At 48.1% G+C, this 27348-nt stretch overlaps 2 protein-coding genes across 11 annotated transcripts in view; one reads left to right on the plus strand and one right to left on the minus strand.

The window, feature by feature from the left end:
• Positions 1 to 1707: 1707 nt before the first annotated feature.
• Positions 1708 to 10792, minus strand: Tmed2 (transmembrane p24 trafficking protein 2). 2 transcript variants are annotated; one of them, NM_001393805.1, is made up of 5 exons: positions 10515 to 10792; positions 8578 to 8770; positions 8201 to 8221; positions 5286 to 5393; positions 1708 to 3133 (listed from the first exon to the last, which is right to left on the minus strand). In NM_001393805.1, the coding sequence occupies exons 1-5, from the start codon at positions 10692 to 10694 to the stop codon at positions 3009 to 3011; spliced, it is 627 nt and encodes a 208-aa protein (NP_001380734.1). In that variant the 5' UTR covers positions 10695 to 10792; the 3' UTR covers positions 1708 to 3008. The 2 variants fall into 2 exon arrangements, with proteins under 2 accessions (NP_001380734.1, NP_113910.1); NM_031722.3 differs by lacking the exon at positions 8201 to 8221.
• Positions 10793 to 21032: 10240 nt separating this feature from the next.
• The window catches only part of Rilpl1 (Rab interacting lysosomal protein-like 1), a 37813-nt gene continuing 31497 nt past the window's right edge, over positions 21033 to 27348 (plus strand). For 8 of the 9 annotated variants that reach the window (XM_006249296.5, XM_006249294.3, XM_006249295.4 and 5 more), the window contains exon 1: positions 21207 to 21546. In XM_006249296.5, the coding sequence (XP_006249358.1) occupies positions 21238 to 21546 (309 nt within the window). In that variant the 5' untranslated portion in view covers positions 21207 to 21237. Of the gene's footprint in view, positions 21547 to 27348 lie in introns of all 9 variants that reach the window. The other variant, NM_001191665.1, reaches the window with a different exon arrangement.

The following is a 27348-nucleotide window of genomic DNA, read 5'->3' on the forward strand; positions in this document are numbered from 1 at the left end:
TAATACTAGTACAAGCTGGAGAGATGGCTCAGCGGTTAAGAGCACTAACTGCTCTTCCTAGAGGTTCTGAGTTCAATTCCCAAGCAACCATATGGTGGCTCATAATGAGATCCAATGCCTTCTGGTGTGTCTGAATGTACCGACTGACAGTGTATTCATGTATAATAAATCAAAATATAGGGTTGGGGATTTAACTCAGTGGTAGAGCGCTTGCCTAGCAAGCGCAAGGCCCTGGGTTCGGTCCCCAGCTCCGAAAAAAAGAGAAAAGAAAAAATATAAATCTTTTCTTAAAAAATACTTGTACAAAAGCTAATGGCAGCTGTGAGACATAAATAGGACAGGCCATATACATAGCTAGGCAGCATGTGTCATGCGTTTTATCAGTAGATCGATGATGAGAAGGGGTTGGTTCCACCTTTCTGTCCTTGGGCAACTCCATCTCCCTCCAGCCTATTTCCCCATATCCATAAACCACCTGATAAAGTAAAAATAATTCAGGGCTGGAGAGAAGGCTCAGCGGTTAAGAGCACTGACTGCTCTTTCAGAGGTCCTGAGTTCAATTCCCAGCAACCGCACGGTGGCTCACAACCATCTGTAATGAGATCTGATGCCTTCTTCTGGTGTGTCTGAAGACAGTGACCATGTACTAACATAAATAAAAATAACTCAAATGTGACTTCCTCCACCGCACACAGACCAGAAAAACCACACAGGCTAAAATTGTAATTTATTTTGTTTTTGGTGTTGGTTTTTTGTTTGTTTGCTTGCTTCATTGTCTTTTGAGACGGGCTCTCAAAAGCCCTAGCTGTCCTGGAAGTATGTAGACCTATAGCTGTCTTTTTGCCACTTTGTGAGTTCTTCTTTCTTCAACCCCCTAATACTAGATAAGAGATTTTAAAAAAAAAGATAGGGGGCTGGAGAGATGGCTCAGTGGTTAAGAGCACCCGACTACTCTTCCAGAGGTCCTGAGTTCAATTCCCAGCAACCACATGGTGGCTCACAACCATCTGTAATGGGATCCAGTGCTCTCTTCTGGTGTGTCTGAAGACAGCTACAGTGTACTTATATATAATAAATAAATAAATCTTTAAAAAAAAAAAAAAAAAAGATAGAAGAGATCCCTGAATGAAGTCAGGGGTAGGAATGGGGATGATGTTATCATTAGATTACTTCCTACTTATTAGAGGTGTCAGATTACTTGGGGCAAGTTTGATCTTCAGCATCAGCCTAATTTGCACATAATAACCAGCCAACAGCCCACAACCACCTCTGGGGCCCTAGCATTTCATTACACACCTTCTGAAACCGTAAAAACTATCTGCAGCTGCCAAAATCATGTCCCTGCTAGAGCAACAGGCAAATCAGTCAGCTGCTCTGTACAATGTGAAGCGCCCCATATCCCACAACTGGGATAAAAACAAAAACATTCTCATACTATTTCTGATTTTCAAAGAAACCAAAACTCTGAAATTTTGACTACATAAACCAGACTGGCCTCAAACTCAGATCGATCTGTATCTCCTTTCCAAGTGCTGGATTTAAAGGTTTGCACCACCACACCTGTCGTAAAATAGTCTTCTTGTTCACAACCCTTTGGAAATGACATAACACAGCTGTTCATAAACAGGGTGTATCCATTTGAAGAAAAAGGTATTTAACCAAAACTTTTAACTGAACCAGCATTAACATAAAACACAAAATACTGAGTGTTTTTAAAAAGAATTGTTTATTTACTGAACTTGGGGCATATTAGATACACAACCGATTTTAAATTTACATCTTTTAATTCAATTCTGAAGTGTTTTCACACATACACACACAAAAAAATTGGCATGCAACAGCTGCCCTAGGGTGACAGAGTCACCAACCAACTGTTGCAAGATATCATCGAAGGTTGAAAAATTATTTGTCCTGAACATGAAAACCTGTAACAAATTTAAATTAAATTTATAAAACTTGTTACTTGTAGTTTTCCCCTTGCAAGATCCAAAAATAAAAATAAAATATCCAGGTAACTAACAGACATTAGTCACCACATAATCCTGGACCGCCCACACCCAAAGCAGAGTGCCTTTCATTAAGCCCATCATCAGAGAGACAGTCTCTTCATCTTTTATAAACAAAACTGACATGTGCCAAAAAAGAAAGACCCCAGAGGACAAATAAACCCTATTGCTGACACTGAAGACCAGGGCACGAAGGCCACTGACTAAAAGGACAACAGTGGCTGCCATCACTGCAAGCAATCCCAGAGGTTTAACCCTTTAGCTTGAGAAGTGCAGGCTTCCACGTGAGGAACTCCATCTTCCTGAGTGCCAACAACAGACAGATATGCAGCACACAGGGACAGCAGTCTGTCTGTCTGACACCCGGGGAACTGGACTCGACAGACGGCTAAGTTATTGGCTGCTTGTGTCAATTCAATTAGAGGTGATTCAGTTCTAAGGTTCAATATAAAACTTTAGGGGGAAGTGTGCGATGAGTCTTTAAATCAAACTCAAGAGAAAGTATGAGTGCCCGCCCTGGTAACATGCCCCATCAGGTCTCCTGGCCCTGAGGAGGGGCCACAAGGGTCAAGATTCAGATCGCTGTTGCTGGAGAAACAAAAGGAGCCTCTGATGATGAAGCACAGCCAAGGAACTACTAGAATGCAGTTAGTTAACAAGTATGTCAGGCTGTGGGCACTTCCTGGAAAAACTGCATTCTACTATGAAAACCAAAGGTAAAAACATAATAAAGACCATAGTCCCATACAGCATCAACAGCCTCTGAACTCTTGAAAGGACCTGTATCATGGGCTGCTTTCAAGTAAGAATTACAGGCCAACCAAATGTCAAATTTTCACTCTAACTTTCCTAAACAGGTTTTCCCCAACACCTAATAATCACAAAGAAACATAAGTCATGAACGTTCAGAAAATAAAAATGTATAAACTAATGACATTATTATGACCAAGGTGTTTGGTAAACAAGTAAATCATGAATTTGGGATCAATAGGAAAAGGCCTTTTAAACAACCCTCCGGACTTCAAAAAATCTCTTCAGGTAGTAGATCTGTCCCAATGTCATGGCAACAAGAACAAGAGCTTCGAAGAAGGACCAAAGGACCACTCTGCTGTTTGTGTTGTCATTGACTGTGGAGGAAACAAACAGACTTTAACACCAACCGGAAAAGCAGTAGGACTATATCATCTCTGTAACACGGCAACACCCAGAGCCCGATTAATGCTTGGCCCACCCAGACCCACAAATTCATAGCTTTAAAAGGGACCTTGAAAACCAGGCATGCTGACCCATCCTGTAATTCCTACATTCAAACGCTACAGTGGAGAATCACTGGGTTCCATGCCAGACAGGTGGCAGTGGCACACGCCTTTAGTCCCAGCACCAAGGAGAGCAGGCGGATCTGAGTTTTAGGCCAGTCTGATCTACAAAGTGAGTTGCAGAACAGCCAGGACTACACAGAAATCCTGTCTCAAAAACAAAAGACTATGTATCAAGACCATGCCTTAGAAAAGAGAGACGATGGGTTTGGGGATTTAGCTCAGTGGTAGAGCGCTTGCCTAGCAAGCGCAAGGCCCTGGGTTCGATCCCCAGCTCCGGAAAAAAAAAAGAGAGAGACGATGACTCGCCCAAGGTCACACTTTTAAGGTTAAAACTCAAGTCAAGCTTCTCTCACCATAGACCTCTAAAAACTTAAGGGATTTGGGGCTAGGAAGACTGCCCAGCAGTTCCGAGCACACACTGCTCTTGTAGAGGTCTCAAGTGTGATCCTGGCACCCAGATCAGATGGCTCAGCTCCATCTTAACGCCAGCTGTGTGGGTTCTGACACCCTTTTCAGAGCTCTGTGGGCATCTTGCTCACTTGCACATACCAACACTCAGATCCATGTGGCAGAAGGGGAGAACCAACTCAAAGTTATCCTCTGACCCCCACACTCATGCCACGGTCTAAGCAAGCCCACACACAAACATACAAAACAGAAAATAAATACACATTTTTTAAAATACTCATTCAACAAAAGAATGAGCCACTGTTGTCCTTGGCATTGGTTCTCAACAGAGGACTTGCTCTGCTGTGTGGACCAACAGCAGTTACTAATAGACAGGACCCAGTACTTTCAGAAATGCCACCTGCAAGCTGGTGGTCTGTAAGGGAGGGCTAGCACTCAGCTGTGCACTTGTTCTCTCTTATTCTGTAGGTGATCATAAAAAAACTTAGTTTATTTTTAAACATTGATTTCTTGTGAGGATGCCTACTTATGCAGAAGTTAGAAGACAAATTACAGGAATCTCTGTCTCAAAAGAAAAAAAAAACATTTTTTTCCCCCCCAGGAATCCATTCTCTTCATCTACCTAGCGGGTTCTAACTCAAGTCATCAGACTTGGTGGCAAAGACCTTTACCTACTGAGCTTTCTTACCAGCCCTAATCACAAACTTAAAAAGGAAAAAAAAAGGGGCTGGGGATTTAGCTCAGTGGTAGAGCGCTTACCTAGGAAGCGTAAGGCCCTGGGTTCGGTCCCCAGCTCCGAAAAAAAGAACAAAAAAAAAAAAAAAAAAAAAAACCCCAAAACCCTCTTGGGCTAGAGAACGGATTTGCTGCAGAGGATCGGGTTCAGCTCCCAGCACACACAAAGCTGTTTACAACACAGGTAATTCCAGTTTTAGGGAAGCCAGCGCCCTCCTCTGGGCTCTGTGGGTACTGCACACATGATACAACCACATGCACACAGGCGAAGCACTCACACTCATACAATGAAAATAAACTCAGAGACTCCTAAAAGCTAATGCTTGCTGGACATGGTGATGCACCCCTTAATCCTGACCCACAGAAAGCCAGGGGGCTCTCTTGAGTTTGCGGCCAGCTTGGTCTATATAGTGAGTTCCAGGAGGCACATAGATATCTTATTTAATTAAAAAAAAAGGGGGGGGGGTGCGCTGGAGAGATGGCTCAGCAGTTAAGAGCACTGCTCTTCCACAGGTCCTGAGTTCAATTCCCAGGGTGGCTCACAACCATCTGTAATGAGATCTGATGCCCTCTTTTGCTGTGTCTGAAGACAGCTGCAGTGTACTCATATATAATAAATAAATACATTTTAAAAACAAACAACCTGCAAACAACATCACAGGCCAACATTTCTGGCATAGAATGGCAATAACAAAATAATTCATTTAAGTCTCTATAAATATGTCTCTCACAGACCACCTTCAGTAAAGCGATGGTGTATTTGCAAAATTACAAGCAAGGGGTGACCATTGCAGGAGACCCTGTCACAGTAACTTACTGGCTCTGTGTATTCTCTCCCGGACTTCCATGTACTCCTGTTCGTGCTTTACGGCTGTCATGGCCACTGCCAGCTCATTAATCATTTCTTCTAGCTTGTTTTGATGAGCTGCGGAGGGAAAAGAGAGATCAGCACACATCTAGTCATCCCTTTTTCAAGAAATACTTCTTTAAATAAAATACCCTGGGATTCCTCAGACACACAAAAGCAGCTAGTTTTAGAAAGACCTCAAGCAACAACATAAACAACTGATGACAAAGATTCAAATCTTGAGAGCTGCTCCCGTTGGTTCTACTATTTATAAGATGTGTCTCATGTAGCCCAGGCTGGCTTCAAGCTCACAGGACAGCCAAGGCCAGTCTTGAACTCCTGACCCTCCACCACCCCCAAGTGACTATCATAGGCACATATGCCTGTGCCTGGCTTTCCGAGCGTTTTTTACTTTTCTGAGGCAGGGTCTCGTTATGTTGTTCTGATTGGTCTTAAACTCAGAGATCTGCCTGCCTAAGCCTCTCCCTCCTGAGTGCTTGGGTTGAAGGTGTATGCTACTAGCTTCCCAGCAGAGGGCCCACTCTGTTTTAGAATAGGGAACACCCTTACCAACTAGAAAACAATTACCCCCAAGGAACTGCTCCTGTTCACTCTACTGACAACTAAGGACAAAAAGAAAAGCAGCAATACAGGGCAGACGGGGAATGTGGTTCTGTTGACAGACAGCGTGCCCAGCTCAAAGGAAGTCCTGCTTTCTCTATGCCTGCCATGTGGGTCCCACAGACACTGGTTATGGTGGCACACAGGTAGAATGAAAGCACTCGGGAGACAGAAGGACCAGAATGTCTTTGTTGTTGCTGTTAAGATAGGGTCTCACAATTTTCTCTGGCTGTCCTAGAAATCACTATGTAGTGCTGCCTGCCTTGGCTTCCTAAGTGCTGGGACTACAAATGTGCTCCACAACACCCTGCCTAGCTAGGAAGACCAGGATTTCAAGGTCATTCTCTGCTACAGTCAGACTGACACTCCATCTCACAAACAAATGCACAACAAAAAAATAATATACAAATCACAGTTTTAAACTAAAACAGAAATTTACATTAAGAATCATGTAACTCTGATGTTAATTTAGCACCATAACATGCTTTAAATGTACAAAGCCAAACACAAATCCTAGTTACACTCAGGAAAAAGAAGTCAGCCACATGAGTGCAGCAGCCCAAGGACAGGCCCAGGTGGCACAAGTTCTCAACCAGGAGCTCTGTTATTCCAGTGTGGGGGCAGGGCTACAGAGGTGAGTGTGCAGAGGTCAGAGGGCAGCCTTCAGGAGTTCTCTCCACCACTGAGTTCCAGGGATCAAACTGCTGGGCATGATGACACTTTTTTTCTTTCCTTCCTTTCTGATTTGGTTTTTGAAGACAGGGTTCTCTGTGTGGCCCTGTTGTACTAGACCTGAATCTGAAAACCATTCCCAGCTGTGGTGGTAGCACTGTTAACACCAGCACAGAAAGAAGGCCAAGGCAGGCAGATTTCTGTAAGTCAGAGGCCAGCCAGAACTAGACAATGAAACCCTGTGCAGGGAACTGTTCTGAAGACTTTGCTCCCAGGCAGTGCTGCGCTCTAACTAGGAACAGGCAGGAAACAGGCATGGCAAGGAGGAACCCTAGGGGAGGGTCAGGTGCCGTACTCTGCCCAGGATCCAGCTCAGATGAGATTCCTATTTCTCTCAGTACTCCTCAGTTTTCAACCGCAGGCCTCTATGCTGAAGGGAGCTGAACTGGTAAGGAATCACCTCTAAGCAGCCTCACTCTAGGAGCCCAGGTACCATGTCAAATCTTTCAAGTTGTGTTTCTTAGGAAGGGGCACTTTGACCAGAAGTGCCAAACATCTCAAAAGAAAAAACTGACCCACTCAGAAACCATCAGTTTAGAGAAGGCTCAACCCAACAACCACCAGCAACAAGCGAAAGCAACAACGTGAGATGGCAGAAGGATTAACCGGAATCTCACTATCGACAGTCATCAGCCATTACTTTCTAGCTGTGTTAACGAGGACCAGTTTTCAGAGCAAGCAAATGACAAGTCCTCAAAACTCTTCAAAACCATATAAAACCCCACCTTCATTGTGTGGGAACTCCTAAGTGGTTAGTGTTGAATTATGCATGCCATAAGCCAATAGTATGAAATGTGGTAAAAAGAGTCCAGCTTCCACGAATTCTACCATGTGCTGTCAAAGGGGGGGGGGGGGTGAAGGGGGGACTGCTGGCTCCTCTGTGTCTCCAGAGCCAGGCAGATGGCCAAACTGGGGCTGACCTGGAGCAAAAGATCACAACTCAAACCCAGTATGGGCAACTCTGTGAGGTCCTATCTCAAAATTTTAAAAAAATATATTAAAATCATAGGGAATATTGATCAACACTAGTGTGCTTGCCAACCATGCAACGTCCAAAATAAAAGACTACCACCGAGACAAAAAAATAAGTAAACTTAATTAAACCAACACCAACTTTTCATCAGCTTTACAGAACTCGTGGGCAGTATTTAAGTACTAACCAAACTTCACATTAGAAAGGTTAACAGTAAGGAGGCCTAGAAATTCCCTTTCTAAAGGATGTCTGTAACACACTTCCCTGAGCAGTTAGTTCAGCCTTTGTAGTAGTCAGCATTTAAGCAAAGTCACATGAAAATGTCAGTCCTGGTGTTCATATACCAATCAAGTTAAAATAATCTAACCTGAAGCTAAAGTTAATCAAGTCTTCAAATTTACCAAAAATTCATTAGTTGTAGGGAGTTTAAGAAGGGAAAAACCATTCTCATGCCAGCAAACTGAAGTTAGAGAGAAAGAATCAGAAATTTAGGTATCAGGAAACAAAAGGATGCTAAACCAAAAACACAGGATGCTGTCACACAAGCACAGCCACATACCATCCCAGGAATCGCCGCCACCTAGAGAAAGTGTAAGGTGTAGACAAAAGGAGTTTAGCTGAGCTAGCACATGTGCAAACAGAAACAGAGGTACATGTGAACCCCAGGATTAGCAAGTTAACAGGACCCAGAGGCATGAAGCCCAGAGATTCACAGGAGCACAAGAGTGACTCCATGCTGCCAGAGGGGACATCAAAACCACTGAAAACGAACAGTAACTCCCAGAAACTGACTAATTACACGTTACATCCACTTCAACAGGAATTTAAGACAGTGAAAAGAATCTGGAAAGAGAAATGTAAAAGAATCACACACACACTGCACTCAGGTGAGTAAAATGAACTGACGTGAGCTCTCTGTCCAAAGTGACATCTCACCTTCTGTCTCCATGTCTTGTCCTTTAGGAGCCTCCCCAATGTCAATGGTGAACATCACTATCTTTGGAGTCATAGTGGACATCCTATTACTAAAGCAGAACTTGTATGTCCCATCCATGTGGGCTGCAAACGTGTACTTCCCGCTGGACTCCCGGTCTCCTTTATAGATTCCTTTATTATCTGGTCCTGTGATCTGGAGGCAGGAGAGAAACAGACAACTCACTAAACATTTAGGAACCTTCACAGCATCCTTCACCAGGAAAAGCAGCCCAGTAGGCTGGAACCTGATCAGGTCCCCTGCAGTGAGCAACTGTACACTTTGGACCCTAACCCTCCCACTTAATCAAACTAACACAGAGTCTGTGGTTCTCTGAAGCACCTCTTCACTCTACCTTCAGATTATTACCTGTCCAAGCGAAACAGGACAACTCTATGCATAGTCTCCAACTGTCTAACGAAATCTGGTAAGGCTGAAATCACAACCCAGAATGAAGCTTTACTTTGAGATAGGATCTCCACAGGCCCCACCACAATAGCCACTGGCCATGGTCATGTGCGTTCCTTATGAACACCCTGGAAAAAGTCACCAGCTGTTTCTTGTTCCCAAGGCTGGTGGTTGGTTTTGGATTTGTGTTGACTGTTGATACTTACTTAATATACACTTATCAATTGTACCAAAAATAAATAAAGGCGTGCCCCATCACACCCTACCAAACTGAGTACTTTTAGAAAGCGACTTTTAACTTTTCTGTGGTCATTTCGAAACAGCAAAGGGATGTGACTTATCTGACGTGCCTGCTAAGGCTTAGGGAAGGACGCTAGGTTGGAAATTAGGAGATCCAAATTCCCAAGCAGGAACAATATAAACCAACTGCCAGGTAGAGTCAAACCTTCCCCTTTATGACTGCATGTACGTGCATGTAGGTGCCAAAAGAGGGTATCCGATGTCTTGGAGCTGGAGTCAAAGCTAGTGTTGAACCCCTACTCTGAACTCCAGGTCTCTGAAAGAGCGGCAAGAACTCATAACTGCTGAGCCATCTCAATAGCCCAAGCCTGCTTCTTTGAGAGCCAGTCACCTGCAAAACTTGAGAAACTGGAAGTGCTCATCTAAGGTTTGGCTAATCCAAACTTTTTGGAGTGCCACTTGTACTCAGGGTTTGCTCAGCTCTTTTTACACCCAGTCAGGAATACTAGCAAGTAAGAAGTTAAAACTACTGTGTATCTTTTTTTTTTTTTTTGAATGCTGCAAATTGTTGGGAAACGGCGGTCCATACCACACCCTTCATCCCATCCCTCCGAAAGTAGAGGCAGATGAGTTTCCATGCCAATGAACTACAAAAATGCAATCCTGTCTCAAAAAACTCGGCAGGTCGTTTTTATTCTCTAAACAAGTAACTTTTCTAAAACACTTCGCTGAAAGCCTCTCCTAGGATGGATGAGTGACCCAGGCGCATCTCTCGTGGGTCACATCTGGCCGCTTGCGTAAGGAAGCGGGTAGGAAGTGGGTAGGAAGTTAAGCTGCTTTCTGCCGAAGCCAGAAACAGCACTTTTCTGCCTTAGTGCTACTCCGCAGCTTCCGATCTACTCTTCAAAGTTTGTTTCCGCGCCACGCCGCACGCGAGCCCCGGAGAACCAAGAACGACGCTGAGTCGCTCCCGCCCGAGCTGACACGCGGCCGCCGCGGGACAAAGCGGAGGGAAAGGCCGAGTCCGCACCCAAGTTACGAACGGAGCCCGAAGCCGCTCGGAAAGACGAGCGCTTTCCGAGCCGCGAGGGCAGGGCCCGTCGGGGGGCTGCGCGACGGGCGGCGGCGAGGCCCCTCCCCGGCCCGCGCCCTTGTGAGCGCTGTCCCGCGCAGGCCCCGCGCTCTACCCGGGACTCGCCAACCCCCGAGGGGCCTCGCGACGGCGCCCCGACGGCGGGCACCGTGCCCGCACCTCCACGTCGATGTCCAGGAAGCCGCCCTCCGCCACCTCGAAGATGAGGCCCATCTTGGTGCCCGAGGTGACCCGCTCGAAGAAGCACTCCTCGGCGTGCGCGTCGATGCTGACGAAGTAGCCCGAGGCCGTGGCCAGCAGCGCGGCCAGCAGCACCAGCAGTTCTGCGAGCGTCACCATGGTGCGGCACGGGCCGAAGCCGGGACGCGGACTGCGGCCTCCGGAGCCGCCGCCACCGCTGCCGCCTCAGCCGCCGCCGCCTCAGCTCCGCCCCTTCCGGCTGCGCCTCCCGAGGGGGCTGATGCGGGCGCCGCTCATTGGCCGGAGCCGACAGCTGCCACGTAACGGACGCACGGCGGCCGCGAAGGGACAAGGCGGATGCTGAGGCTGGACGGCGGCTCTGAAGAGCCAAAAACCGTTCAGTTCAAGCCCTTCGACGTGGGTTGATGATCACATGGACGCGCTGCGCGGACTGAGCCGCTACTTGCTTTTGCAGAGAGCCCGAGTTCGAACCCTAGAGCTCGCAAAATGACCCACAACCGTCTGTACCCAGTTCCAAGGGATCTACCGCCCTCCTCTGGCTTCGTCTGGCACATGGTGTCCAGATACTCAAACATAAAATTTAAAACATTAGCAATAAATAAAGCTCGCCTAGACTTATTCAGAAAGTGATAGTTGGACAGTTTTAGGATTATCCATGGAGATAACGAGATTCAACCACAGCTTCAAAACTGTGTCTCTGAGAGGTGGTTGCTAAAGATGAGAAGTCCAACTTTTATGTTGTTTCTTTTGTTTGCTCCCCCATCACCTTGGTTATCTAAGCTGACGGGGCTCTTCAGGGTCTTAACTCCACACCATCCCACGGAGAACCTCGAGGGTGCTGGAAGTCCATTACCTCTGGCCTTGGAGGGCCAGTGCACTCATGTGCAAATATTCACTCCCAATCCAGGAACGCTTTCTTTTTTTTTTTTTTTTTTTTTTTTTTTTGGTTCTTTTTTTCCGGAGCTGGGGACCGAACCCAGGGCCTTGCGCTTCCTAAGCAATCGCTCTACCACTGAGCTAAATCCCCAACCCCGCAGGAACACTTTCTTAAAGGGATGAAAGTAAATCTTTTATTCTGTTAAAAAAATCAAAATAAACAATTCTTTTAAAAATGAAATAATTCTTTTTAAAAACAAAACAAAAAAGTAAATCTTTAAAAAAAAAAAAAGATTTATTTATTCTATATAAATACACTGTTGCTGTCTTCAGACACTCCAGAAGAGGGCATCAGATCCCATTACAGATGGTTGTGAGCCACCATGTGGTTGCTGGGAATTGAATGCAGGACCTCAGGAAGAGCAGTCAGTGCTCTTAACCACTGAGCCATCTCTCCAGCCCCAAAGCAAATCTTTTTATAGAGTAATCTCTATATAGAGAGAGTACCAATATAGCCAACGTGACACCATGAAAAACTGAGAGCAGCAAATGAAAGAATGTCTATGCATATGATATTGTAAAATTTCACCATGTTCAGAAAGCTGGGCATGGTGCCATAGGCCCTTAGTCCCAGCACGTGGGAGGTGAGTTTGAGGCCAGTCTGGTCTACAAAACAAGTCCAGGACAGTGAAGGCTATGTTACACAGAGAAACCCCATCTCAAACATAAAATAAAATAAAATAAAATAAAATGTTCTACATATAATCCCCACAGAATTGCTGCTAGCCCTAATCCACATTTGGGATTGTCAGATTGCCTGATAACAGTCTATGCATCCCTCAAAACCCAACTCAAATGTCACCTCTACCTCACTGGATATTGTTCAGCCACCAGCTACTCTGTGTTTGAGGTGCACGTTTGTTCTCACTGAAAGTCCAGCTGCTTGCTTGTTGTCTTGAGAAGGTTGTATGTGCTGCCGTCTCGGGGTTACCCGAGACCAAAAGACTTCCCCTTGTCACACATTGGGTAAGTTTGCTGGATGACTTGGGGGTTAGAAGTCTGGCTTGCATTTCCCACTTTTGCACATAGCTCTGGGACTGGGACTAGGTTCTGTCAGAGCTCTGAGCCCCAGTTTCCTGGTCTGTAAAATGGGACAGCATCAGCAAGCGAGCCTTGCACACGTCATGGAGTTTTAAAAATGCAGCGGGCAATAGGGGGCAGCAATGTTCCATTTTAGGTGACAAGAGAGCTCTGTGGGGACAAGGTCTTACAGCAGCAAAGTCTTCAAACCTAGGGCTCCTCTACCCTCCAGCCCCACACAGGTCCTTCTTTCCACGGAAAGTCAGCTCATTAGAAAATCACCCAAGGGGGTTGGGGATTTAGCTCAGTGGTAGAGCGCTTGCCTAGGTAAGCGCAAGGACCTGGGTTCGGTCCCCAGCTCCAAAAAGAAGAACCAGAAAAAAGAAAGAAAAAGAAAATCACCCAAGAACAAATTTGTTTTAAATGCAGAAATCCAATATTAATTTTTTTTTCCGGAGCTGGGGACTGAACCCAGGGCCTTGTGCTTGCTAGGCAAGCGCTCTACCACTGAGCTAAATCCCCAACCCCCCAACATTAATTTTTAATTTGGAAGAGATTAAATACTATTCTATCTCTACCGTTTTAAAATTTCGAATAGGAAAATTTAACATCTTGGGAAAACTCAAAAAACTGTAGATTGTGGGGCTTATTACATAAGCCAGGGCTAAAATTCCAATGCCTTCAGAGAAGAAGGCAGTTTGACATACGTAATAAGGAGTGTAGCAGCCCAGGCTGGCTCCAAACTTGAGGCAATCTAATCCTCCAGTTTCAGCTTCTTAAGGGCTAGAACTATGGGCATGAGCCACCAGTCTCAGGTTTTAATTCCTGGTGGTTGTTAGTTTGGTTTAGATTTGAGGTGGAGCCTTGTGATATAGTCCTGGCTGGTCTGGAACTCACTATGTAGATCGGGCTGGCCTAGAACTCACAGAGATGTGATTGCCCCTGTCTCCTGAATGACAGATTAAAGGCCTACCTCACTTTGTTCAGTCTCCTTTGTATTGAACAAATGTATTTCTCAACCCCGTGCTAGTTCGAGTCGCTGTAGTGTTGCAAATAAGAATTGTGTTATTTTACACTGCTGCATAGTATTTCATTGGACAAATTTTTGGCTAACAATAGAAACCCCACTTGTTTCCAGCTTTGTACCATTTTGAGTAAAGCTGTTGGTGTCGTTCTTCTCTTACTCCTGGTAAATTGCAACCCAAGAGTTTCTTAGCCCCAAAGGAAGTGAGTATTTGGGCTGCCCAGTTTCTCCCCACTGCACTCCAGGCAGCCCGGAGCAAGGCTCTGACCTTGGCAGTTCTGCAACTGACAACTTGGTTTGAAATCCGAGGATGTGAATTGAAGGAGGCTGAAGAAGGAGGGTGAGACCAGGCTTTCCCCTTCTGAGTCCCTGAAGAGCAACGATAAGCCTGGGAGAGATTTGACGGACAGCATAGCATTTAGATTGAATGAGATTTCTGCTCTTCCAGAAGGGGTGAAGGAGAGGAAAGGGGTAATCAGTAGAAGTGGGAAGGAGGAGGGATGGGAGGAGGAGGAGGAGGAGGAGGAGGAGGAGGAGGAGGAAGAGGAAGAGGAAGGGAAGGGGGGGAGGAGGGGGAGGAGGAGGCAGGTAGCAGACTACAAGGAGGAGATAGAAAAGAGGGAGGCTCAGGGAGGAGGAGGGAGGAGGAGGAGGGGAGTGGAAAAGAAGGGTAGGTGACTGCAGCTCTTGACAGCGGGTTGTGAAGTGGGCTTTGTTTGAGAAGCAGATTAAGTACTAGCCTATTCCTGGTTTTCCACAGCTGCTGCTGCCGCCACCGCCTCCGGGGCTGCTGGGGCTGGCTCCGTGTGGCCTCGCAGGGGAAGAACCTACTTGCCAGGATCAGGCTCCACAGTAGACTTGCCAGCTCTTCTTCAGCCTCTCAGACCTCTGTGGCCTGAGTTTCCAGGAAGTCGTAACTTCTCCATCCTTAGAACCAGTGTTCCCCTCACCTTGTCGTAGGTTCATGTGGTCTCTCACCTGCCTAAGGCTCTTGCCAGGGTGGGGTGGGACGGTGGGGGATGGTGAGTGGGGACGGGGGTCCCACACTGGTCTGGAGTCTTCTCCGGACACCCACTAAGGAATCCTCCTACAGTCTTTCTTCTTTCTCCTACAGTCAAGATTTATAAAGAGTCCATGCTGTCATTCTTTCAAGCCCGAATGTTTATTTAAAATGACAAAAAAATCTAATCAAAAAGTCTTTGCAGGGAGGGGTTTTAATTTATTTGTTTATTCATTTAGCAGGAAGGGAGATGTGCTCCAAGCATCCAACAGGCAGAAGAACTCAAGCCTTCAGACTAAGTAGCAAGCACTTCTCCCTTGAGACTCTTGACAATCCAAGAGAGGGGACTTATGAATCAGGGTCTTGCTATGTGTCCCTGGCTAGCCTGGATCTAACTATGTAGACCAGGCTGGCCTCAAACACATAGAGATCCACCTGCTTTTGCCTCCTGAGTGTTGGGTTAAAGACCTCCACTACCTCCTGGCTGTGTGTGTGTGTGTGTGTGTGTGTGTGTGTGTGTGTGTCTGTCTGTCTGTCTGTCTGTCTGTCTGTCTGTCTGCTGTCTGCATGTCTGTGTGTTTGTCTGTGTGTGTGTCTCTGTGTGTGTGTGTCTGTCTGTCTGTCTGTGTGTGGGTCTGTGTGTATACAAGGCAGAAGACAACTTTGAGGAGAGGGTTCTGTTCTTCTGACATGTGGGTCCTGGGGATAAAACTCAGGTAGTCATCAACCTTTACTGAGTTATCCCTAAAGCACTAGCTTTTAGCACTTGACCCTCTTGTCCTTATCCCCCAAGAGCTAGGATTATGGGCACAAGCCATCAACACCAGCAAAGGCCATATGATTGTCCTGTGATATTTTATTTTTAATTAAAACAATTTTAAAAACCAACTATATTTATATAGATGAGTGTGTGTGTGTGTGTGTGTGTGTGTGTGGTGTGTATGGTGTGTGTGTATATGTGTGTATATTGTGTATGGTGTGTGTAGTGTGTATTGGGGTGTGTGGTGTGTGTGTGTGTGTGTGTGTGTGTGTGTGTGTGTGTGTGTGTGTTTGCGTGCATGCACAGGTGATTTAGGGGACCAGAACATTCGGGATCCCTTGGAGATAGTTACCGGTATCTGTGAGCCACCTGATATGGCTGCTGAGAAACTTGGGTTTCCTGCAAAAGAAGTAAATACACACTTAAGAGCTAAGCCATCTCTCCAGACCCTATTTTTATTGCTCCCCTATTGCTAAGGCTTGCTTTGAACTTGACAGGTGATCCAGGAGATACTGGAACTCTGGTCCTTCATCTGCATCTCTTGGCTACTGACAATACAACAATACTATGCGAACTACGCTTTGACATACCGGGATGTTCTGCCTGAGTTTTGACTGTGTGTGTGTGTGTGTGTGTGTGTGTGTGTGTGTGTGTGTGAGAGAGAGAGAGAGAGAGAGAGAGAGAGAGAGAGAGAGAGAGAGAGAATGTGTACCTCATGCAGACTGGGAGATATGGGGATAGACTTGCCTCCCTCCCCTCACCCCAATTCACATACCCTTGAACTGGATTTTGAGAGTAGTCCTTGAGCCATGTCTCTAGGCACTGTGCACATTTTATATGAGGTTCCCTTCCACTAGGAATGGACGGGTCCTCCAATGGGCTGCCCCCTTTCCTTTCCTATCTATTTATTTATTTACTTATTCTATTTTATTCTTCGAAAGCTTTTTGTTGGTTGGCTGGTTTGTAGTTTTTGTTTGTTTGTTTGTTTGCAGTATTTTTGTTTTGTTTCGTTTTGTAGTCTAAAATTTTTTCGGGTTGGGGATTTAGCTCAGTGGTAGAGCGCTTGCCTAGCAAGTGCAAAGCCCTGGGTTCGGTCCCCAGCTCCAAAAAAAAAAAATTTTTTTTTTCAACACAGAGTTTCTCTGCTTAGCCCTGGCTGTCCTGGAACTCAGAGACCTGCTTGCTTCTGATTCCATAGTTCTGGGATGAAAGGCATGCCCCACCCCTGCCAGGTCTATGTTATTTTGGGCAAGGGGCATAGTTCCACCCTGTAGTCCAGGCTGGCTTTGAACTCCTGACCCTCGGGCCTCCTAAGTACTGGAATGAAAAAGTCTCTTTCGGCTATTTCTGTTATCTGACAGTCATCACTGGCCCACACTTGCACAGTGTGCCCCACCCAGCGCTCCTTCAGTTCTAGTCTCTGCTCAAGATCTGAGCTCCCGTCTGAGGGGTTGCATGGTCATTCACTGTGAGAGCAGTGAAGCATCCTCTGGTCCTTTGTGGATGCTGGGATGGTGCCATTTTAGTTTACCACATCCTTCCCACCAAAGCACTGGCATGAGAGCCAAACTCGGCCTCCAGATGGCCTCAGGAAGGGTAGGATTTGTTAAAAAATTTTTTTTAAAGATTTATTTATTTTATGTGATTACACTGTCGCTGTCTTCAGACACACCAGAAGAGGGCATCGGATCTTCATGACGGATGGTTGTGAGCCACCCTGTGGTTTCTGGGAATTGAACTCAGAACCTTTAGAAGAGCAGTCAGTGCTCTTAACCACTGAGCCATCTCTCCAGTCCAGGATTTTATAACATGTGCGCACAGGTTCACAAATTCATGTTGGACCTCAGGGTGGAGAAGCTGGGTTGGTGGCTAGAGATGGGAAGAGGAATTCAAAGGCGCACGTGAAGCAGAGGCAGGCCAGATCTTGAAAGACCATGTTTTGGGGTTGGGGATTTAGCTCAGCGGTAGAGCGCTTGCCTAGGAAGCGCAAGGCCCTGGGTTCGGTCCCCAGCTCCAGAAAAAAAAGAACCAAAAAAAAAAAAAAAAAAAAAGAAAGACCATGTTTCCCAAGTCAGGCAATGTAACCCAGGAAGGGGAGGCAGGAGGATCACCAGAAGTTCAGAGCCAGACTGGGCTACATAGCAAGACCTCCCACCCCCGCTCAAAGAACAAACAAACAACTGGAGAGATGGGGCAGTGGTTAGAGACACTGGGTACTCTTGTAGAGGACCTAGGTTCAGCTTCCCAGCAACCGTGTGACAGCTCACCTATTTTAACCCCAGTTCCGGGCCATGTGCACCCTTCTTCTGGCCTCCTTAAGCAGTGACAGCCTTTAATCCAGCACTCGGGAGGCAGAGGCAGGCAGATCTCTAAGTTCAAGGCTGGCTTGGTCTATAAAGAGAGTTCCAGGACAGCCAGGGCCACACAGAGAAATCCTATATTGAAAAACGAAAAGCCAGGGGGCTGGAGAGATGGTTCAGAGGTTAAAAGCACTGACTGCTCTTCCAGAGGTCCTGAGTTCAATTCCCAGCAACCACATGGTGACTCACAACCATCTGTAATGGGATCTGATGCCCTCTTCCGGTGTGTCTGAAGACAGCTACAGTATACTTATGTATAAAATAAATAAGTAAATCTAAAAAACAAAAGAAAAACCAAACCAAAACAAAAAAAAGGCAGACCTGAAGCCCATTGCGGTCCTACAACCACAATATAAACTTAGCTCTAATTTTTTCTTTTTTAAAAACATTTATTAATTTTAAATCTAAAAAATTAATTGTATTACATGAGTGTTTGGCCTGAGTCTATGTCTATGTACTATGTATATCTGATGCCCACCAAGGCCAGAAGAGTATGTTGGATCCCCTGAAACCGGAGTTACAGACAGTTGTGAGCTGCCAGGTAGGTGGTGGGAATCAAACCTGGGTCCTCTGGAAGAGCAGCAGTGCTCTTAACTGTGGAAACATCTCTCCAGGCTTCCCCACCCCCATCCCCTTTTTTAGCTAGGGTTTTACTATGTAGCCTTTGCTGGCTTGGAACTCACTATGCAGAACAGGCTAGCCTGAAACTCACAGGGAGATCTGTCTGCCCCTGTTCTTTTGAGTGTCGGACCACATCCCTACTTACTTGTTTGTTTGTTTATGTCTGTAGGTACACATGAAGTCAGAGGACACTTTTCAGAGTCAGTTCTGTCCTTGTAGTGTTGGTTCTGGGGATGGTCATAATAAGACTTAGTGACAGCTGCCTTTACCCTGTGAGCTTGCTAATCACTAAGACTGTGACACATGGGCACGCGCACGCGCGCATGTGCACACACACATACACACATTCGTGAGCGAACTCGCATATATACATACACAGAATGGTCCTCCTGCCTCCACATCCAGCGTGCTGCCGTCACAGGTGTGTGCCACCATCCCCAGCTTACTGTCTGTTGGATTCTCCTCCTTCTGATTATCCCCCCCCCCCCCTACGGCCAGCCTGCCCCTGGCTCCACCTAAGCTTACTGATGAACACACACCACAGCCCAGGCACAGACAACACAGGGGCTTGTGACCTCTGCCTTTCACTCTGCATCTGAGGCCCTCCTCCTCCAGGAAGCCACCTCTCATCACTCCACCCAGCTAGGTGCAAGACTGGATGAGCTGCCGCTACCTGGTTGGGTCACTGTTGACGCATCCCTCGTCAATTCTGGACAGGTGCATGGTTTGTATACACACGAGTACTTTGTGCAGAGGCTGAGATAGCTTCTTCCAGTGCTGAATCGCTACTTCCCAGATTCCATAGGTAAGTGTTGCAGCAGCCCTGGTCCCCCTCCTGCAACAGTTCCCCTAGAGCTGCTGTTGCTCCGCAACCCATGAAGTCACACACAGCACAACAGCCCACAGTGCAACAGCTCCCAGTGCAGTCACTCCCCCTGTGCAGCAACCCCTAGTACTTTAGCTCCCCAAACAGCCATCCCCCCACACCCATCCCGGTGTAGCTGTCCCAGCTTACCAGTTCCTGGTGAGTCACTGCCCCATGCAGCCACTCTCCCAGTGTAGCAGCCCCTAATACACGCCCCTCCCCCAACCCACCCCTGCCCCAGGGCATAAGCGTCAGGGTCACACAAAGAAACTCAGGTATTGAGATTTTTTTTTTTTTCAAAAACTCAGGTACTGTGACTTTTTTCTTTTGTATATTTATCTGTGATAAGGTTTAACTTATAACTTAGGCCCTGTACAAGAGTAAGATTTTGGGGTTGGGGATTTAGCTCAGTGGTAGAGCGCTTGCCTAGCAAGTGCAAGGCCCTGGGTTCGGTCCCCAGTTCCAAAAAAAAAAAAAAGGGTAAGATTTTTTTAACAATAAAGTAGCATTGTTCTAATAATATACTGTATCAAAAGTTATATAAAACTTATACATTGTTTCTTTCTTCTGTTATCTTTTAATGTTTCCAGACACTAAACAGAAAAAAAAACATAAACAAAAGCAAAAAAGCAACAGAGATTGGGGTGGGGGCTACTGCAACCTCTGCACCTCCCAAATTTGTAAACGGGTTAAAATGTGGCACCTGCCTCTAATCCTAGCATTCAAGGAGGAAGAGGCAGGAGGATCTCTGTGAGTTCAAAACTAGACTGGTCTACATAGCGAATTTTAGGCCAGAAGTTCAAAAGGAAACAAAACCAACAAAAATTTCTGTTCAGGGGGTTGGGGATTTAGCTCAGTGGTAGAGCACTTGCTTAGCAAGTCTAAGGCCCTGGGTTCGGTCCTCAGCTCCGGGGAGGAAAGAAAAAAAAAAATCTGTCCTGAAGGACCAAGGGCCTCTAAGAACTTAAGGTTATGTATGTGGAGGGTACTTTTCAATGGTGGGAACTCAAGGGGTTTCTCCTCCAGTGTGGGAATGAAAGAGTAGGGGGCAGGGGCAGATTCAGGAAAATCACTCCTGGCTTACTGGGACCTGATGAACAAGAGGATTTGGCGGGGCCAAAGGACGAAGGGAGCTCAGAATTAGTCTTGGGACTGAGATCCAAATTTCCAGCGTGTCTTCTTCCACTAAGATGTGAAGTTTTTGTCTCAGCTCGTGGGGTAGTGGCCCGGCAGGCAGCGGCTTTGGAGACCAAGGACGCTTTGATTTGTCGACTGAAGTCACCTTAGACTCTGCTGGAGCACAGGGTGGGTGCCACGGAATAGTGGTAGACAGCGGAACACATAGAAGAGTAGACCTTCGGGGGTCATAGGGTCTCCAAGATGAGCTGGAATCCGGGTAGGGCACTGGTCGACTTTAGGGACCACGGACCCCTGTGCGCTGTGGGCTTTTGTACTCGGGGCGCCCGCTCTGGAGTCGGGGTGGGCAGAGAAGCAGCCGGGAGGTCCTAGGTGTAAAGGTCCCCTGCACTAGCTGGATCGCAAGGGGAGCCCACCTCCCGACCCCATCCCTCTGCAGGCAGACTCCGCCCCCTCCTGCAGCAGCCAATGGCGGTGCGCGGTGGCGGCCGCTGCCTGGGAGGCGGAGCGCGGCTGCAGGAGGTGGAGCAGGGCTGGGGTCGTGGGGACCGGAGCCCGGGAGGCGGGACCGGAGCCGGGGCGGAGCTTCGGTCGCGGGGCTGCGTACCGAGACCCCCGGGGACAGAGGCGCGCTCCCCCCTCTCCAAGCCCACGTCGCCTCGCAGCGTTCCCGCGGGGAGGAGCCGGCCAGCCGGAGTCACTCGGCGTCGCCAAAGTTTGATTCTCCTCCCCGGGAGGAGTCTCGGGGCCGCGGTCTCTCCGGACACCGGGCGCCACCGCCTCCCAGGCCGGGACCCAAGTCTCCATCGCTCGGAGTCGGAGCCTCGAGTCGGGAGACGCTGCGGGCCTGCGCACGCGCCGCCGCCCTCGCCCTCCTCCCCGCGGTGCTCCAGGCCCCCCGCCCCCCAAGTTCACGAGTTACCGGAGTGGACGGACGGCCCGGAGCCCGAGCGGGGCCATGGAGGAGCCGCTAGGGTCGCCGCCCGCCGCCCTGTCGGCTCTGGAGAAGAACGTGGCGGAGCTGACCGTCATGGACGTGTACGATATCGCGTCGCTCGTGGGCCACGAGTTCGAGAGGGTCATCGACCAACACGGCTGCGAGGCCATTGCACGCCTCATGCCCAAGGTCGTGAGGGTCCTGGAGATCCTCGAGGTGCTGGTTAGCCGACACCACGTCGCTCCCGAGCTGGACGAGCTGCGCCTGGAACTGGACCGGTTGCGCGTAGAGAGGATGGACCGCATTGAAAAGGAGCGCAAGCATCAAAAGGTGGGCGGAGGCCTCAGTCTGCCGGTCTGGGCAAGGGGCGGCGGCTCCGTGGATGCCCTTCAGTCCTGGGCAGCCGCTTGTGTCCTTTGTGGCTGAGTTTACAGAGTGTCTAGAGGCTGGTGAGAGAAGAAGGGAGGCCTGGGTCCAAGCCTGGGGCATCGAGTAGCAGTGTGACCTTGGCTAACTTGCTGAGCCTCTCTGCTCTGTCTCCTGGTCTTTTCTGTGGTTGGTGATTCCAGTAGAACCCACCTACGAGGACCAAAGGGAATGCAGTGGGTACCGTACTTAGACAGTATTATTTTATTCCAGGAAGGAAATCAGTCCCCACCCACCCCTCTTCATCCTATCCTAAGTCCCTCCAGAGCCCTCCAGTCCTGAGCCCGGCTCTGGCTTCATAGTTGCAACTTTCTTCCCAGGGTTCCCAGTATATTCACCTGCGCTTCCCCTGCCTTGGTCGCATCTTGAATTCTCTTAAATAAAAGTATGAGGGGAGGATTTTTCTTCACTTTATAGATGAGGAAGCAGAGGCTCCGAATGGAGAGGGTTTTATCCCAGGTTACTGGTGAGAGTCCCCACCCTTGGGAGATAACTTCCAAGGTCTCTTCTCCTGTCTGCTTGACCCGGGGAATTGACTAGCTCCAAGTGGTTTTCAGGCCCATCCTTTGCCCGAGGAGCAGAGCCGTCTGCCTTTGGGAGACCAAACCAGTCTAGGTACCTCAGGAAGGGAAGTGGGAGACGTGTGGTTTCCTGCCCTAACCTCGGCCTGGGCTGCTTTTGACAGATCTCTCGGACTTGGAATGGGAGGAAACTCTCTCCCTGGATGCTAGGACCTGTCCCAGCTTGCTGTGTGGCTTTAGGAAGTTTGGATGGCCTCTCTGAAACTCGCTGGCAGGCCATCCTCTATTGTATACTGTCAGGATGGATCTTAAGTTTTCTGAGATAATGGTCAAAACTAGGTGTTCGGTGTTACCCTGGAGACAGACAGAGCATGGGTGTGTGTAAGAGAGTCCTATGGACAGGTTGGCTGTGTTTGTCCCTCTGAGTCTGTGCCCTGGGGTCAGGAAGGAAACTGAGCTCCTCAGAATCAGTCACATTTCCAGGATCACACTTGGAGCCGGAAGGTGCCTCCCTCAGTCCTGTAATTAATTTCCAGAGTCTCAGGGCCAGTGGGACACTGGAGCCACACAGCCCCCCACGGTTGGCAGGCTGTAAGCTTTGGGGCAGATGGCTGGCCTCTCTGTGTCATGGTGTCCTCTGCTATTGTAGGGTAATCACGGTCTCCACCACCGTGTAGGAGAGGGGTGAACATCAGGGGGTGACTGGATAGAGAGTCCTCGGGACAGCCACTGGGGCCAGCAAGATGGCCCAGTGGGTAAATGAGTTTGTTACCAGAGGCCCACAGGGTAAAGTCTGGAGTGGGGACATGAGATGCCCCAGAGGTCATTGGAGCCCCCACCTAGGCATTTCTAACTTCCCCTGCCCCATATTTCACCTCCCCTAAAGGGCCTCCAGGAGGGAGGGCCCCACAGCTCTCCCGTGCTGAATCCATCCTACCCACAGGCTGGGCCTGGTCTCTGCCAGAGTCCCACTGGCGCTATTCCGTGTCCCCTCCCAGCTCTTTATTTCTGCTGCGGCTGGGCTGGGCCATCACAGGTCACCAAGTCAGATGGAATTCTCAGCTTCTCATTGGCACTTGTTGCTTCAGAATGTCACCAGCTGCAGCCAGGAAGTAGGCACCACCAGCGTCTGTTTGTAAACAGCTCGGGTGGAATCCCTCCTTCCCCAGCCTGGGCCTGTTGGTGTGGCGTGGCTTGTATACAAGGTCAGAACAGGCCCATCTGATCTCTACTATAGCCAGAGGTTCTTCAAGCTACTCCCTCCCCCCTCACACTGGGAAAAAAAAAACCTCAGCACGTCTTTCATCTGTCTCCTGACTCTCCCTTCTCCTTCCCACTCTGTAAACACAGCCTCAGAAAGGCTGGCCTTCCTCAGACCTATTCCACTGGGCTCATCACTCTGCCCGAGACCACAGACCCATGGTTCTCTCTGATGATGCAATGTGTGCAGTCCTATGGACGTGCCTCGGTGTGCAAAGTGCTGTCCTGGGTGACGTGGGCGGGACGCAGCTGGGGGAAACTGAGACCCATTCTCAAGTCAGGTAGCAGGTGGTCAGGAAGAGAGAGCAGGGGCTGTCTGCCTGTGTGGAACACACAGTCTGTGTTGTTCACTCAGCAATTATACAGTTTTAAAACCAAGGATTCGGGGGCTGCAAAGATGGCTCAGTGGTTAAGAGCTCCGACTGCTCTTCCAGAGGTCCTGAGTTCAAGTCCCAGTAACCACATGGCGGCTCACAACCATCTGTAATGGGATCGATGTCCTCTTCTGGTGTGTCTGAAGACAGTCCCAGTATACTCATATAAATAAAGTGAATAAATAAATCTTTAAAAAAGAATTAAGACTGGAGACCCAACCTGGGGCCTTACTCGTGCGTTAATTTTAACACAGGGAATAGAAACCACTACATCCGTTGTGCGTCCAGTCCGACGTGGATTCGGCATACAGAAAGTACTATTTCTCAGGCTCATTGTGACGCTTGTGACACTGCAGATCATATCCAGGGGTTCACACGCGCTAAACAGGAGCCCTGCCATCCCTTCGAATAAGAATTACTGAGTATTTATTTTTTTCTATTTTGATTTATGTGTACAAGTGTTTTGCCTGCCTGGATGTCTGTATATCACATGCTTTGTGCTGCAAAGGCCTGAAGAGGGTGAGAGGAGCTATTTAGATGGTTGTGAGCCAACCTGTGGGAGCTGAGAATTGGTTCTGTGCCCTCTAGAAGAACAACCAATATTCTTTATAACTGAGCTGTCTCTCCAGACCCATTAATATTTTTTAACCTAATTTTTTTTTTGAGACAGGGTTTCTCTGTGTAGCCCTAATTGTCTTGGAACGATTCTGCAGACCAGGCTAGACTTAAACTCAGAGATCCACCTGCCTCTGCTTCCCTGGAATTAAAGGCCTATGCCACCATGCTTAGACTATATACAATTTTTTTTTCTTTTTATGTGAAGAGGGCATTGGATCCCCATTACAGATGGTTGTGAGCCACCGTGTGGTTGCTGGGAATTGAACTCAGGACCTCTGGAAGAGCAGTCAGTGCTCTTAACCACTGAGCCATCTCTCCAGCCTCCTCCCCCCACTTTTATTTCATTTTTGTGAGTCAGGATCTGATGTATCCCAGGCCAGCATCAAACTTGGTATAAATCAGAGGATGACCTAGAACTTCTGATCCTCCCGCCTCTTACCTCCACGGTGCAAATACAGGTGTGGGGCACTGGACCTAGTTTATGCAGTGCTGGGAATAGAACCCAAGGCTTTGTGTGTGCCAGGCTGACCAAGCCTTGCTCAGTCAGTCAACGAGTTCTCTAACAGTAGAGTGAGGATTAAAAAGAAAGAGACAGCTAGACCACACTGTAGCATGACCCCCAGCCAGTTGTAAGGCTAGAAGGCGAATTTATTTTTTCCTAGTCCGCTTTTATACCGTTTTAATTGCATGCAAGTTTTTTTTTCTTTTCTTTTTTTTTCAGAGCTGGGGACCGAACCCAGGGCCTTGTGCTTACTAGGCAAGCGCTCTACCACTGAGCTAAATCCCCAATCCCCCGCATGCAAGTTTTAATTGTATGCAAGTCGTATGGTCAGTTCTAGGTGAAGGGAACAAACAAGATAATAAGCAAAGTCCCATGATCACTGTTTCTAAGGGCTTTACAAGGATGACCAAGTTTATCTGAGCCTACTTCCCTGTCCTAAGCCAAAGTCATACTCTTGCCTGAAGCCTACTTCTTTATTCTAGCCTAAAATCAGATTCCTCTCTGAGCTTACTTCCCTGTCCTGGCCCAAAGTCAAATTCCTGCCAAGCGGGCCCAAAAGCTCTCCACACCAGGCAAGCGCTCTGTCTACTGAGCCATATTTTATTAGTGAGTCCCTGGCAACACACACCTTTAATTCCAGAACTCGGGAGGGAAGGAAAGGCAGGCAGATCTCTGAGTTCAAGTCTAGCCTGGTCTGTAGAATGAGTTCCAGGATAGCCTGGGCTACATGGAGAAACCCTGTTTAAAAGATTTTTTTTTAAATTTTTCACGTATATTTGGTGAGGGGGCTACACACATGGAAATCAGAGGGCAAGTCATAGGAAACTTCCACATGGTTCCCCTTGTCAAGGCAGACCTAATGAGCCGAATTAGAGGGCCCTCATTCTTTTTGTTAACCACACATTTGAAATCCAACATGTGTTTCCCCCGTACTAGCATGAGTGCATATATTTAAAAATAAACAGAGATGTCGGTCAATGTATGATTAAGTGCCGTGAAGGAAGTAAATCCGGGAGCTATGGTGGAGACTGTCTAGAGGGAGGTCCTCAGGGAAGTTCCTGATGACACATTGCCTGAGCCGAGGGCTGGGTGAAGTGAGGAGTCAGCCACAGAGAGGTCTTGGAGGGGAGGCCTGTACCCACAAGCAGACACACACACACCTACGTAATTAAAAATAAAGCCTGGGGCTGGAGAGATGGCTCAGTGGTTAAGAGCACCCGACTGCTCTCCCAGAGGTCCTGAGTTCAATTCCCAGCAACCACATGGTGGCTCACAACCATCTGTAAAGAGATCTGATGCCCTCTTCTGGTGTATCTGAAGACAGCTACAGTGTACTTAGATAGAATAAATAAATAAATCTTTTAAAAAAAAAATAAATAAAGCCTAAGAAAGGGAAGGAGAAAAGAAGGGCTGGGGCGCAGCCCAGTTGGTAGAGAGGTTACTAGCATATGTGGGGGTCCGGGTTCAAATCCCAGCAATGTAGAAACCGGACATGGGGAGCCTGCCTATAGTCTTAGCGCTTGGAAGTAGAGGCAGGAGGATCAGGATGTAAAGGGCCAGCCTGCACTGCTTAGGGAGTGTGAGGGCAACCTGGGCTACACGAGAGGAAAACCAAAGCCAGTGGAGGCTAAAATTGGTATCCATCTCCTGTGGCTGCCGTAGACGACAACACTGGCTGCTCAAAGGGGGAGAGATGTGTTGTTCGCTGGGTAACTCAGGCAGCGAGCACACACTAACGTACAACGGAGCGAGGAACCACGGGTACAGATGCGCGACACAATGTGGGCAGGACTGGGTAACGCTGCAGAAGCCAGGAGTCAGAAATGGGTTACCCTCAACAGCTGGACCTCAGTGGTGCATTTGGCAGGCTGAGGCAGGAGGATGCCAACCTGGGCATCTCAGTGAGACTCTGTCTCAAAAAGATACACAAAAAGGTGTGCCTTGACGAGGGGATGTACCTTGTACGAGGCCCTGGACTCTGCCCCCAGCACCAAAAACTGTAAGAATAAAAAATAAAATCAAGGTGTCGGAAGAGATTCCATTGGTTTACATCCTCCTGCTTATGACCCTTTCCTTCATGTTCAGTGCCAGCACATAGCATCTAGGCTTTAACCTGTGCCACGTCCTCTCTTACTCTGACTCCACTGACATTTCACAAGGGCCCTATGAGCTCATAGACCCACCAGATCTCCCCGCGGTCAAAGTCCCTTTTGTTACAGAAGGTGGCATCGTTAGGTTCTGGAGACTGGCATGTGGCTGACCTTGTGGGGGGCATTGCCCTACTTGTTTTGCTGGTTGCTCCTGATACCCATTCGGGCCACTCTGCGTCCAGCTTGTGCCAGCTGGTGGCAGAGGAAGGGTCTGGCTCAGTTTCCAGGCCACCCCTGTGTGTAGGAAGGTCCCTGACCGTTCCTCCATCACATCTCAGCCT

This window comes from Rattus norvegicus, chromosome 12 (assembly GCF_036323735.1).
Source record: "Rattus norvegicus strain BN/NHsdMcwi chromosome 12, GRCr8, whole genome shotgun sequence".
Taxonomy (NCBI): Eukaryota; Metazoa; Chordata; class Mammalia; order Rodentia; family Muridae; genus Rattus; species Rattus norvegicus.

Coding starts and splice junctions, on each gene's coding strand:
- Tmed2 (NM_001393805.1), bottom strand. CDS start 10,694: ATGGTGACGCTCGCAGAACTGCTGGTGCTGCTGGCCGCGCTGCTGGCC. Junction 5,394..8,200: donor TGGCGGCGATTCCTGGGATG/GTATGTGGCTGT, acceptor TTCCCTCCGCAG/CTCATCAAAACAAGCTAGAA. Junction 3,134..5,285: donor GGAGAGAATACACAGAGCCA/GTAAGTTACTGT, acceptor TTTCCTCCACAG/TCAATGACAACACAAACAGC.